Source organism: Vipera ursinii, assembly GCF_947247035.1.
Source record: "Vipera ursinii genome assembly, chromosome: 3".
Classification (NCBI taxonomy): Eukaryota; Metazoa; Chordata; class Lepidosauria; order Squamata; family Viperidae; genus Vipera; species Vipera ursinii.
Window position 1 is genome coordinate 177,199,597 of NC_139516.1, and position 15,059 is coordinate 177,214,655.

The 15,059-nt window shown below is 36.4% G+C and overlaps 1 protein-coding gene across 1 annotated transcript in view; it reads right to left on the reverse strand.

The window, feature by feature from the left end:
- Positions 1–6,445: 6,445 nt before the first annotated feature.
- The window catches only part of CYP7B1 (cytochrome P450 family 7 subfamily B member 1), a 113,886-nt gene continuing 105,272 nt past the window's right edge, over positions 6,446–15,059 (reverse strand). The window contains exon 6 of the mRNA XM_083361214.1: positions 6,446–7,539. Coding sequence (XP_083217340.1) covers positions 7,252–7,539 — 288 coding nt within the window. The 3' untranslated portion in view covers positions 6,446–7,251. The remainder of the gene's footprint in view (positions 7,540–15,059) is intronic.

A 15,059-nucleotide genomic window follows, 5' to 3' on the forward strand; every position in this document is an offset into this window, starting at 1 on the left:
TTTGAAAAGCATTTCAACAAGGCAAATATATATCATTTGTAAAAGAAATAAACTTGCCCATGGAATTTATTTATTCCAGCAGTAGTTCCTTAATATACATGGATTTCAAATTAGAATTCAAGTATATTATTCTTATTACTACTGCTAAGCTTGTAAGCCGCCCTGAGTCTTCGGAGAACGGCGGGATATAAATGGAATTAAAATAAAAAAATATATAAAAAATTAACACAGGTACAAACACACCGAGATTTAGAACATTGCATTAATATCTAAACATAATAGATTTCATTACTCTTGGTAATAGTGATATAATTTAAAAATATGAGTACCTAATTATGACATTTTCAGTGTTTTAACCTTATCTTTTCACAAATTAATGAGTACCTTACCAGAAGTTTACAAAGAGAAAGGCAAAAGCTTTGTCTGTACCCTATGATACATTTGATAAATAATCTGTGAAACCTCATGATTATAGGAAAAATCAGAATGTTTCCTATTTCCTGTATGAATATAGTACACCACATTTTTGCAAACACTGAGATATTTGAAATATGTAGGCATATGATTATCTTTAAATGAAAGTTAAGTTAAATGATCTTTACCTCCATGTCATATGTAATTATTCAGATATGTATTGTTTCAGGAAAATATTAGCTTTTCCTGTTATTAGCTGTTACTAATATATGGTGTAAGAGCAAACAAAACAGTTATTAAAAATCCACCAGCAGTTGACATATTAATGCAATATTTATGTTGGTTTTCAACATAATATTGGTCAATATTCCAATTGCTATAGTTATGCAGTAGTTTTTTTCTTTGACATCATCTAGCACACATCAGTTATAATAATATGGCCACATGACTTCCAAATGCTACGAAGGAGAGTTTCTTTATTAGATTTGTACCTTTTCTTCATGGACCTTTAGATGATATGTTTAGTATCCCTCTTCCTGCAAAAATAATGATGTAATGTAGGCTGAGAGACAATGACTGGTCCAAAGACACCAGGCCTAGAAGAAGCTGTTAAGCAGCTGACTATGACTAGATTTATAATTCCTCCTAATGGGCCACTTCTCTTTTAGTTATTGACTTTGTAATCCAAGGACTCCTGAGTGAATTAGCTTGGGGACATCATTATCAATATGTTAGTTGGTTAATCTTGTAGTTTCTTACATTACTAACAGTATATTAAGAAAATCTTAGATAAGAAGCACAATAGTTGTCCAATATGTGACCACTGGAAACACCATACAAGAGGCAAACTAGAAGATCTATCTGGTTATTTTTTTTATTCCATGTGCAGTGAGTGCTCTTAGAATGATCAGTTAGCATAATTTATGGGTACCTTCCATAAATCCACATGGAAATGTTAAAGCCATAACATTGGAGAAGCAGAATAAAGCAAATGGGATAAAATGTGTCAAAAAGTACATAAAGACAAAATGTTAAAAGTTTTTTTTAAAAAACCCCAGTAACGTTGAACATATACAGAGCCTTGGTGGAGCAGTGGGCTAATGCCTCCTTAAGTAACACCAGCTGCCTGCAATTAGTGCAGGTTCGCATCCCACCAGGCTCAAGGTTGACTCAGCCTTCCATCCTTTCGAGGTAGGTAAAATGAGGACCCAGATTGTTGGGGGCAATTAAGCTGACTTTGTAATAATGCCGCTTGGGGGTTGTGTGAAAGCCCTAATAAGCAGGCATATACATAGAATGAAGGCTACTGCTAAGTTTGTAAGCCGCCCTGAGTCTTCGGAGAAGGGCGGGATATAAATGGAATTAAAATAAATAAAAAATAAAAACATTTCTTCCATTGTTTTACTTGAATTTGAGGTGGTAAGAGGAATAGAATAAGAAGTTATATATGGATGACATAGCCCAAAAGTTGTGCATTTCTTTCAAAAATTGAACGTTTAGAAAATAGAAATTAAAAAATAGAATAACTTTTTCTTTGCATCCATTCGATAATGTCTGATTCTTGGAGACTATATGTACAAGTTCTTATAGTTTTCTAAGGTTTTTCAAAAGTAGTTTGCAATTGCTTCTTTCCTAGGACTGAAAAAAAGTAACTAGCCCAAGGTTACACAGCTGGCTTTGTAGTAAAGGTGGGACAGAACTCATGGTCTCAGTTTCTAGTCTGATGCCATAACCACTACACCAAACTGTCTTGCTCTCTCTCTCTCTCTCTGTGTGTGTGTGTATGTATGTACAGTATATATTTTAAAAAATACTCCAGAATCATATTCCCTTAAGAAATGTACCATTGTATCCAATTCTTATTTTAGCCTATGCAAAATAACATGACTGATAGGATTAAAAATTAATCAGTTAACAGGTCACCGTCTTCCTTCCTTCACTTCATAACTAATCATTGTGACTAGAACAGTGATACACTTATCAATTAAAGATAATAGCTAGAATGGAATTTTAGTGGGAGGATCAAACTGGAGTTTTCATTGTCTTTACCAAGCAGGGTTTTTTTTTCACCATTCATTAGAATTTCTGATATCTTTCTGAAATTGTGTAGATTATTATTATTATACAAATTAGACAGCTAGTATGAAGCAGTGGGATAATTGGGATTAAGAAATGACATTAGTGTATCAAAAAAGGCCTTTTTTATTTGTAAATATATTTTAGGAAAAATATTTAATTGTACTATTTTGTCATGATACAATAAAAAAAAATCAACCACCACTTTAAAAACTAGAATGGGTATAAGTCAAGCATCTACTATATAACGGGTAAAAGGTCCTTTATTAATGCAAAAATAGTAAATTAAAACATAATTGCATTATTTCACTATTACAAGTATATGATCTACTCATGCCAATCCATAAAGAATATTCCACTGCCCGTTTTGGGAAAAAGAAGGTAAAATGACAGAGCACAATCTAGCTAATATAAAGCCTAATAGGCCAGCTGTACATCAATTAAAAATTAATATAATTCATTCTGCTATTAAAACCTAATGTATATGAATCTGTTTCTTTAATTTTAAAAGGTTGCTTAACTTTCTGGAAACAATCCTGGAAACTTCTTTTAAAAAATAGGTCCTATTGAAATTGGACCTTTCCTTTCCAAATTTATTATCTTTCCATTGCCAAAAGAAATAAAACCTATTGAAAATGAATTGAATTTATTCCTTAGCAGATGGCTACTTCTTTTAATATTACCAATAAGTTTTGGAACCACTAGTTAATCCTATTTCATAAAGGACAACAGTTTCTAAGATTGGAACAAATATATTGTACTGTACAGTATATAAACTTTTCTTAATTGTTGTGTTTTGGACTATTCAGTTTTTATGATTCTTCAAGAGATGTTTATTTGATTTCATTTTTGTGGAATGTTTACCAGTACCCTTAAGAAACTATGAAAGTCTTTTCCCATTACTAAACTGAAGAACTTTCTCTCAATGCGTGAGGTAGCATAAAACAATGCTGGCATAAGATTTGCTCTCATCACTGCCATTTCCTGCCCTTTCAAGACTTTGCCAAACAATTTTGAAATGGTTTCTGAGTGTACATTCGTCAGAGGGAAACTTTTCTCAATACATCATAGTTTGAATGAGAAAGCATACATAAATCAGGGCACTGCAGCAAAAGGAGCTGGATTTCAGGTCGGCCTGCTTTCTCTAAACTGGTTTGTCTACCCTCTCTCCTACATTTCTAGGTATCTCCCAGATTTTAAAAATATGAAATTAAAAAAAAATGTATGGAGGATGCCAGAGAGAAGGCAAGAAGGTCCTATGATTATGCAACCCACAGAGCAGAATTTTTAAGCTTTGCTGGAGCCCTAGAATTCTGTGAGTACTTGCTAAGTCCCATTATAGACTACAGGCAAAAAAGGGTCCCTTGAAAGAAGCCATTTTTCTGTTTCTGGAGCTTTCCTCTTGATCAGCCTCCTTCTTGTCCAGAATTTTTTTTTAACTAATAGGTTGTGTCTTTTAAATATTTGAATCCTGCTATAAATCTGGGTGGATGAAACTAACTGGTTGCTGAGCTACTAGGTTTCTTATTTCCACTTGTGAATAGAAGATGAAATTAGTGTTTGAAAATAATAAATATAAAGAAATTGCAAATAAGCAGACAATCAAATTAATGCCTAGTTCAATCTCACTCATTATTCTCTGGATACTACAATTAGAAAAAGCAGGATTGCAGCAAACTAAAATAAAGTTCCATTTCAGAATACTGCTAGAACATATTAAGGGGGAAAACATGTCCTCTTTTCTTCTGCTTATGAAATAGTTGGGGTCTGCTCTCCTTATTTCTTCTTAGGAAGCCAGAAGAGAAGTTGATATCCAGAAAAGACGGGTGTTGATGGGCATGAAAGAAGTAGAGGAAGTCAAGTGCTAATGGTGAGAACAATCAGCCAAGGCAGAAATTGGCTAACAACCAGTGGGAAGAGAAGTTGGCTAACAATCAGTGGGATGAGAGTACACCAACACTTCTCAACATACCCAAAGCACACCTCTGATCTACAACAGTTCAACTAGTCACACTTACCTGATTCTCATTTTTTTTATTTTACTCAAAACATTAAAATAAAAACTCCACACAAAGAAAAAATACAAAAACAAAACAAAGCTAAACAAGACTACACCGAAAAAGTGCATAAAAAGAAAAAACAGACATATACATAAATTGTCACTCCTAGTTCAGTACTGATATATTTCAAAAATAACTCCTCCACCTTTGCAAAAAAAGGCACTCAATTTATAAATTTCTACATTACCGTTTACCCAACGCACTTAGCTTGACATCTTTCTACTATATGAAAACATAGTTAACAGTTAAAACCAACAGCTAAATTAAACTTCAAAACCTTCTGTTAACAATTCATTTATTGTATTTCACTTGCAGAAAGTCAACAATGGCTTCTGGTCTACCATAATTCACCACAATCATTCTCTCTGATCTGTCCAGGGTCAAATATCCTCGACTGATTCTTAATAATAAGGCTTTTTCTTAAGATATTAATTGGGATGCATTGTAACAATTGGATTTTATTCTCCAAAGTCAGAAGTCTCTGTTGTGTGTATCTCCACAACATTTGTTGTACAAAAGTCTCCTGTAAATTGTAACATCTCTTTTCCAATTAGGTATAATAAATCTGTTCCCCAATTAGCCTCAAAAAGTCGAGTTCATCACTGATCAATTCTATCAGTTTTGAGTCTTTAGAATCCTTACCTTTCTTGGAGCCCTCTAACTTGCATTTTCCAAGTCCACCTCATCTTTCAGGTATGCCAGCAGCAAATTATATTCTAATCCATCTAATTGTAAATCTTGTGTTAGCACTTTTATTTGCATCTGGTTAACAATTTCTAAAAACATTGTTACTTTATCAAGCTTTTTATCTAAATTTTCAAGTTGAACTTGTAAGTTGAAAAGTATTTTCTGCCCAGCTTATCCAATAAACTTTGTCTTGATAAATTGCTTGCATTTTGATTATTTTGATATAGTCCAAAATACTTAGTAGTTTAACTTTTACAGCTGAAACTTTTACAGCTAGTCATAAGCAGCTCCTTTCAAAGATAGGAAAAGCATCATAACAGATTAGTCTCAAAAAACATTATGAAGAGCTTTCAGCAAGAGAGATTTCTGTCAGAAATTAAAAAAAATATAAGACCAGAATTTTAAAAAAATCCTGTAGTGAAAGTTTGGTATTAATGTAAATTGAATCATTTTTTTTCTCATTATCCAAAACTTGCTGAGTCTTCCATGTGGAAAAGAAGTGATTTACAACAGCTAATAAAACAATACAAAGAATATAAATAAAACCTTTAAGATCCAGTAGGGGGTTAAATTAGATCAACATTCAATTAATCAGTTAACATTTGAAAGTAAACATCAAAAGGTAAAAAAATCTTTGCAGAATGAAGTGCCTTGCTGAAATGAAGACAAATTCCTTTGTCTGTTTTGCTCATATTTTTTCAATCCACCTTAATTTACTGCAGTATCCATATAAGGAGAGTCTTCTGAGTCCTCTTTCCCATCTTCTTCATATCAAGATAGTTATAGAGAATATATAAAGAGGATGGGAAGGGGTTTGTCAGAGTTTATCTATATTTTTAGCAAGTTTCCCAACTTTTGCCAAATGCTGTAACATAGTGAAAGAATTAGACTCCCCAGTAGAAGGAAACTGTTGGCCAATCTCACTGTACACATGTTGTACTTTGATAATACATTCAAGGTGACAATAAAGTTATCATCATAATAAAGGTTCATTTATTCAACAGAAGTACCTTAACCTGGAAAAGCATTTAGGTTTTTTGACATTTTGTTTCTATGCCAGGCATGTCAAACTCGCAACGTCACGTGATGTCATATCGGAATTTTTTCCCCATTGCCAGCAATGGGGTGGGCATAGTTTTGGCGTGATGCATCTGGCCCACGGGCCGGCAGTTTGACATGCCTGTTCTATGTGAATGTAGGAATGAACGATAAATCCTTGTTATTATAACTTAGGCTGGCAATAGCAGGATATAAATAACAGCAGTACTTATTATTGGGATTTTTCAAGAAACAATAGAAAAAGTTACCCTTATTTATATTTACTCTGAATTATGTCTCACCAGAATGAGACATAATTACCTTCCCAAAAATACGTTTAGGATTTTAGTTCTAGAATCAAGAAGACCAGTGGATCCATGGATGAGTCAGAATTACTTGTGAGACTTTACTATGATAAAACATGAATTTACATAGAATTTACATTACTTGTGAGACTTTAGTATCATAAAAACATGAATTTACATAGAATTTACTTAGAATTTATGTCTACCTCTCATTCTTTTTTGCACAAAAAAGCACAACCTGTGATAATATTTGAAACAATAACAATGAAAATACAGTAAAACTGTAAAGGCACCTATAAAGACAAATGTTACATTATATTTAATAAAAGACAGAAGAGTTATTCACCAAAGCACCAGAGGGCAGGACAAGAAACAATGGTTGAAAACTGATCAAAGAGAGAAGCAACCTGGAATTAAGGAGAAACATCCTGACAGTGAGGACAATTAACCAGTGGAACAACTTATCCCCAGAAATTGTGGGCGCTCCCTCAATGGGGATTTTTAAGAAAAAGCTAGACAATCACTTGGCTGAGATGGTATAGGTTCTCCTGTTTGAAGACCCCCAAGGACCCTTTCAGATTCTATTCTATTCTATTCTATTCTATTCATATTCTATTCATATTCTATTCTATTCTGAATAAGATAGTTATATAAGCAATAGAGGTTCTGTACTAAGACCGAAGCTTATAGCGAAAAATAATGTCAGAATCTGGCAATAAAATACCCAAGCCTATTCTATCCTTGTCCTGTCCAAGTTGTTTGTCTTCCATTATTTCCATATCAAAATAAACCAACACTAAAATCAAGAAAAGTTTAATTTCATTCATTGCAAAGAATCTGCCAGGACATATGCTGCTTCCAGAACCAAAAGGCATTAGAAAATATTTCAGCTTCTTTCCTTGTTTGAAGAAGGTTGTTTTCTTCTTGCCATTCTCCACATAGCGGTCAAATTTATAGGTCTGGAAGAAAAATGAAAATAGTGGTTACAAAGATACTACATGGCCCTAAGAAGCAGGAAAAATGTCTTTTTGTTGTTGTTTATAATCACTGCTTTTTTTGTAAAAAAAAACACCCAAAAAGGTGCTGGAACTCACACACGCCGTGCAACCTGCCTTGCCTACCCTACAAGGTTCCATCCAAAAAGGGTGCCGGAACTCTGTTCTGGGCGTTCTATGAGAAAAAAAGCCCTGTTTATAATACTTCTAGAAGGCAAGTAAGGCCTCACTTATGTCTTAAGCCTCAAAATGTGGTACTCTTGTCTCAGACCAGACCCTACAACTCTGAAACTTATTTTATGAACAAGTTTCCTATGCTTTACACTTTCCTTTTGGGTTTCATTTAAAACGAATTGAATGACTATTCATCTGCTTACTGATTTTGAATTCCATATGTATATATTATGCAGGTGATGACACAGAAGCATAAATATTATATATTAAGACAAAATACAAGAAACATAATAAAAGAAGCACTATATATTTTGGTTTTGGCATTTTGTCCTACTAACTAAAATAGTAAAAAGGTAAAGGTTCCCCCGCACGTGCGTGCTAGTCGTTTCCAACTCTAGGGGCCGGTGCTCATCTCCGTTTCAAAGCCGAAGAGCTAGAGCTTGTCCGAGGACGTCTCCGTGGTCATGTGGCCGGCATGACTAGATGCCAAAGGCGCACGGAACGCTGTTACCTTCCCACCGTAGCGGTCCCTATTTTTCTACTTGCATTTTTACGTGCTTTCGAACTGCTAGGTTGGCAGAAGCTGGGACGAGTAACAGGCACTCACTCAAATAAGGGGAGGTAAAATTACTCAGTTCCCTCAGGTTAATATGGCTTCTTTTCTTCGCTTTTGTTGTCCTTGTTCAGGGTTACACGCCACCTCCTTTTTTCTAAATCTGAGCAATATATTTCTTAAGCACCACCTTATCATTTTCCTCTGCTCCATTTCCTAGTTTCAGTTTCAACTCCCTGCTTGTTAAATTTGACATAACCCACAGAAGCCAGGCCATGCAGAAGGTACCGCTCATGGCATGACCTTGGTATTTTGGGGAGAATGTGCAAAAGCAAAATAAACATGACAAGTCAAGATATCCTCTGTAGAAATGATAACAATGAGAATCATGCAAACTACTACTACAAACCACAACAATAATTCTTTAAATTATTAAGAATTATTCCAGAACCAGAAATTCCTTGCTGGAAAGCCTTTTAAATTGTAAAGGCAAATCTAAATGCATTAACATGCACTACTGAGGCAACCTTGCAATATGTTCATACAGAAAATCTGGGATGATTGGAATCAAAACTAGAAGGGCACACTGTCCTTGTTTATAGTTTTAGTAATTGATAAAGGGCCCATCTGTTTAAAGTATGTTGCAACCAGGAAATCATTAAAGAATACAGACTAGGGACTTCAGAGTGAATGCATTAAAGCACAACTTACAGATGGTCCTTCATACACACTTATGTGCACTCTCACCTCATCCCTAGTGAAAGCCCATCTTTTAAATTCTGTACACTAGCAGATTCAACTGTGATTCAGCCAGGAAGCCATGTTATGCAAATAAGAGAGCCAAGAATTTGGCTTTCATCTTTTCGTGGGCTGAAGGAGGAGGCAATTGGGGAGATTTGTTTTAGACTATGTGAAGCCTGAATCAGGCTTTCCACTGTAGTTTTTGTAGGTTTTCTATCTCAAATTGCCAGAAACAGGCACTATTATTTCCCCCCCTCCCAACATTAATTGGAAGCAATTCCTTGTGTAGTAAAAATTCATGTCTACGTTAAGCGGAACCGCTGACATTGCTGAGCAGGGGCTGCCCTTGAAAATGATAAAAAAAACATAAGTTAGGCAACCAGGACAACATCCTGCACAGCCAGTGAAAACTGTAGTGTTGATGTTTCTGAAGGATTTGGACTCACTGCTCATCTAAATTCAAGAGTTATTAATTTCAGCTTTTATCGTTGTAATGGGTTCCTAAATCTTTTTAGGATTCAGGTCCTCATTACCTTCAGACATGTGATCCAGATAGGATATGCCTATCTATACGTATGGCCAGGAGTCCCTCCCCCCAAGAAGTCACAGGGCTCCTTGGGGGGAGGGACATAGGACTTGGCTTTGAAATAGCGAAGGTGGCCCCTTCCCCATTTTTTCCAAAAGAATCAAGGCTGCTTTTATAGTGGATGTTCAGTACAGAAGGTGCAATATACAGTAGTTATAAGTAACTAAGTAAGGGAGGAAATATTATGTAGTTGACCACATGATTAATTTTATTTTGTTGATCTTAATTTTCAATATTTTATTAATTGTTGTTTATGTTTTTACTTTAAACATCTTACTATTACCTGGAGCAATAGTGGTGTCTCCTCTTTAAAGAACTGAGATACACTTTTGTGTCTACAGCAAGTAATTCTTTCACTGTTCCATTGCAACTATGAAATATCCCAGTCTGTAGAAACAGACTGACACCAACTATGGTATTGCATGATACCAGCTCAAAATCTTTTGTTTTTCCAAACAGATTTTGTATGTTCCATTGTATTTTTCACCTTCTTTGTTGTCCTTTTGTTACATGAATTGGATTGTTCCAATTGGATTCTTTGATATTGGATTCTTTGATATTTGAGCAGGTGCTTACAAAGTATGGATAAGACTACAAGTTATAAAAGCTAAATTCAACTTTTGAATTCGGCTGCACACCAAATATTGAAGGGGTCAAAATAACTTAACTTGTAATTAAAGTTGTTAAAATGATATATCCCATGTATTTAATAAATTTTGCCTTATATTGAAGGTTACGTCCAGGTGAGGTAGTAACATCTACACATCCTTGGGTCTCAGATATAGATTGTCCGATTAACCGAATTTATCTTTTGAGTTCTTTCTTTTAGTACATCTGTCTTCTAAGGTTAGGCAGATGACTGAACAGGTCTTCTACTCAAATTGTGATATTTACCGTATTTTCCGGCGTATAAGACTGGGCGTATAAGACGACCCCCTACATTTCCTGTTAAATTATAGGGTTTGGGCTATACTCGCTGTATAAGACTACCCCTCTTCCAACGCACACCAAATAAAAATTAAAAAACATCAGATTTGATTTTAATATGGTAATTTTAATTCAAATGCTTATGACATGCAGGTACTTAGTAGGAAAACTGTCACTTATAAACATAAGGCTGTTTGTCATCAAACATGGAAACATAAAACAGTGCAAGTGGATTAAACTTAATAATAATAATAATAATAATAATAATAATAATAATAATAATAATAAAGTAGTAGTAGTAGTAGTAGTTGGAAGGGACCTTGGAGGTCATCTAGTCCAACCCCCTGCTAAGGCAGGAAACCCTATACCATTTCAGACAAATGGCTGTCCAGTCTCTTCTTAAAAACTTCCAGTGTTGGAGCATTCACCACTTCTGGAGGCAGGTTGTTCCACTGGTTAATTGTTCTAACTGTCAGGAAGTTTTTCCTTAGTTCTAGGTTGCTTCTCTCCTTGACTAGTTTCCATCCATTGCTTCTTGTCCTGCTTTCAGGTGCTTTGGAGAATAGCTTGGCTCCCTCTTCTTTGTGGCAGCCCCTGAGATATTGGATCACTGCTATCATGTCACCCCTCACCCTTCTCTTCATTAAACTACACATACCCAATTCCAGCAACCCTTTTCCTATTTTCCTAATTCACTTTTTCACTTTTCCTAATTCACTCTAAAGCTTTCCCTGCGCAGAGCCTTAAGTAACCCCAGCTGCCTGCAATTAGTGCAGGTTCTCATCCCACCAGGCTCAAGGTTGAGTCAGCCTTCCATCATTCCGAGGTAAAATGAGGACTCAGATTGTTGGGAGCAATAAACTGACTTTGTAATAATGCTGTTTGTGGGGGGGGGGGGGTGAAAGCTCTAATAGGCAGGCATATACATAGAATGAAGGCTATTGCTAAGCACATTGATTTGTGCTTTAAATTGTAAGCTGCCCTGAGTCTTCGGAGAAGGGTGGGATATAAATGGGATTTTAAAAAAAAAGACCAAATGGGAGATCGACTCCAGGTTTTCCAGCCAGCCCGCCCAGTTCCTGAGTCAAATGTGTCCTTAGAGCTAAGCTGCTGCTCTGGCTATGCATTCCCCACCTGCCTTTCAAATTGCTCTTGCATTCCCCACCTGCCTACAGCTGCTCTTCAACTTTAGAAGGAAAGAAGCCCAGACCCCAGCCTGTAAAAAATCACAGACTGCAGCTTCTACACCAATTGGTCCCGCTTTCCCTGCGCAGACTAAATGGAAGATCCGCTCCAGGTTTTCCAGCCAGCCCTGTCCCTAAAGTTTCAGCACAACCCCTGACTTTTGAGAAGATTTTCATGGGTTAAAAAGTCGTCTTATACACCGGAATCTACGGTAGATAAATAGGTCTCTATTTAGACTTATCCAACTTGCTAACTCGACTTTAAAGTGCTAGATATAAGCCATATTCTTACCTGTTTTAATAGTATTAAAGACACTTTTAATATTTTTAGCTATATTTTTATCAGATCTTAGTTTTGTGTTGTTAATTTAATAACTGTTGCTACATTTGTTGACTCTTGTAAGTTGCCTTGAGAAATACATAATTGAAATGTGGGCTATAAAGCTTATAAATTTTAACCACCACCCCCGTGCACACATTAAAGCTAGAAAGAGATATAGTGAGTAAGACCATTTGGTACAAGTAAGAGTATACAAGTCATGGAGAGTTGAATCTCATGAATATTTTCATGCTTAATAATAATAATAATAATAATAATAATAATAATAATAATAATAATAATAATAATAATAATAATAATAATAATAATAATAATAATAATTTAATTTATATACCGCCCTTCTCCCGAAGGACTCAGGGCGGTGAACAGGGCAATACATAATAAAAGATAGAATACAAAAATTAAAAAGCAATTAAACCATTGTGCCCATAATAATTAATACATATTAAAATTAGATCTATTTATAAAAACCCAACCCCATCCCGTCAGACCAGGCCAGCTTGTTCGAAAAAGAAGGTTTTGAGATCGCGCCGGAAGGAGCGAAGGTCGGGGGCCATCCGGAGCTCAACCGGTAGGCGGTTCCAAAGGTCTGGCGCGCCCACAGAGAACGCTCTCCCCCTGGGGGCCACCAATCGGCATTCTTTGATCGGCGGCACCCTGAGGAGGCCCTCTCTGTGGGAGCGCACTGGATGGAGGGAAGTTGACGCCGGCCGCAGGTGTTGCCGTAGGTAATCCGGACCCATGCCATGAAGGGCTTTGTAAGTCATCACTAACACCTTGAACCTCACCCGGAGAACAACCGGTAACCAATGCAGCTCGCGGAGCAAAGGTGTAACATGGGAGTATCGGGAAACCCCCAAGACAACTCGCACGGCTGCATTCTGCACCAGCTGAAGTCTCCGGGTGGACCTCAAGGGCAGCCCCATGTAGAGAGCATTACAGTAGTCTAGACGAGAGGTCACGAGCGCATGAGTGACTGTACACAAGGCATCCCGGTCTAGATAGGGCCGCAACTGGCACACCAGGCGAACCTGGGCAAAGGCCCCCCTAGTCACAGCACCGATATGCTCTTCCAAAGAGAGCTGTGAATCTAGGAGGACCCCCAAGTTGCGAGCCCTATCTACGGGGGGTAATAGCTCACCCCCCATGGCCAAAGATGGAATAATCGGAATTTCCCGGGATGCCGGCACGAACAGCCACTCAGTCTTGTCAGGGTTGAGTCGAAGCCTGTTCCTCCCCATCTAGACCCGGACCGCCTCCAGGCAGCGGGACATCACGTCGAGGGCATCACTGGGGTGGTTTGGGGTCGAAATAAAAAGCTGGGTATCATCCACATATTGGTGGTACCCAACTCCAAAACCACGAATGATCTCACCCAGCGGCTTCATATAGATGTTGAACAGGAGAGGCGAGAGAACCGATCCCTGAGGAACTCCACAAATGAGAGGTCTTAAGGTCGATCTCTGCCCCCCTGCCAACACCAACTGTGAACATCCCAGAAGGTAAGAGGAGAACCACTGGAGAACTGTGCCTCCCATTCCTAACCCCCTGAGACGTCGCAGCAGGATACCATGGTCGATGGTATCAAAAACCGCTGAGAGGTCTAAAAGGACTAGGACAGAGTCCAACAAACAATACAATTACAAGCAAATATCTAAAATCCTAAAGAGAATACCAGTTTGCAAAGTAGCACTACTGGGATAAACTGTTTTGATCTGGGCCAATTTGCCATCATATTTATCTATTTATATATATTTTAAAAATCCTACCTTTACTATTTTTATAAATAACTCAAGGTGGTGAACATACCTAATAATACTTTTTCCTGCTCCTATTTTCCACAACAGTCCTATGTGGTGAGTTAGGCTAACAGAGAGTGACTGGCCCAAAATCAAGCAGCCATCTTGTATTTTGGCCATGGTTAAGTAGCAAGCAGAAAACCTCACATCAAAAATAGCCAGATCTGATCAAAAAAGCTAAATTTATTTCATGTAATGTTATATTCAAAGTACATTAAATTAATGAAATGGATGCAATTACTGTATATTCCATGTACTTAATATTTAAAATAAAAATTGGTAGTAATTTTTAAAGGATTCTAGGAGCTAAAACCATAGATTTTAGAGGCCTGGGTAATTCTAGAACATGTGGCTTAACTTTTAAACATTTTGATTTTTAAAGCATAATCTATTCTAATAATTTTTAATCTGATTCATGCATGTTTATACAGTATATGCTTAATGGTTTTAGCATTATAGATACTTTTACCTATGGAAAATGCCAACTCTACAAATACCTGTAAATATAGAAATGTTTTATATTAAGCATAGAAAACAGCATGTTTTATTTTTAGCATCATTTTCTTAAAAGGTAACTATAATGGTTTTTCTCTTACAATGGGCTGACTCCAGAATGAGCCATTTCTGGCTGGAAATGTCCCTCCTATCTTAAAGTGATTTTTGATGGAGTATAACCTTTCTGCTGACAGAATGAAAAAGGTAGCAATTTTCATCAATTGTCACATTCATATATAGGGAGATATAGATATATATTGAAATTACATTATATTCAATGTATAATGCATATTATGTGTGTGTATATTCATTATATAGGCATTACACATTCAATATAATGTAATTTCAATATATATCTATATCTCTACCTCTCTACCTCTCTATTATCTATCTATCTATCTATCTATCTATCTATCTATCTATCTATCTATCTATCTATCTATCTATTAATACAATGGTCAGCAAGGCATCCTGACTAGAATGTAAAGTTCCGATAGGACTAGATGGAAGCAGGTGCTTCTTCAAATAACCTAATTCCAAAATAATTAGGCTCATAAATATCAAGGACCATATCTTGAAAATGTATCAGCAGCTTATTGTCAGCCAGTGAAACCACCCTTATGTCTCCTCAGTCTATCAGGAAACAGGGTAGTGCTGGTGATTTGGGAAGAACAAGGTAATTTGG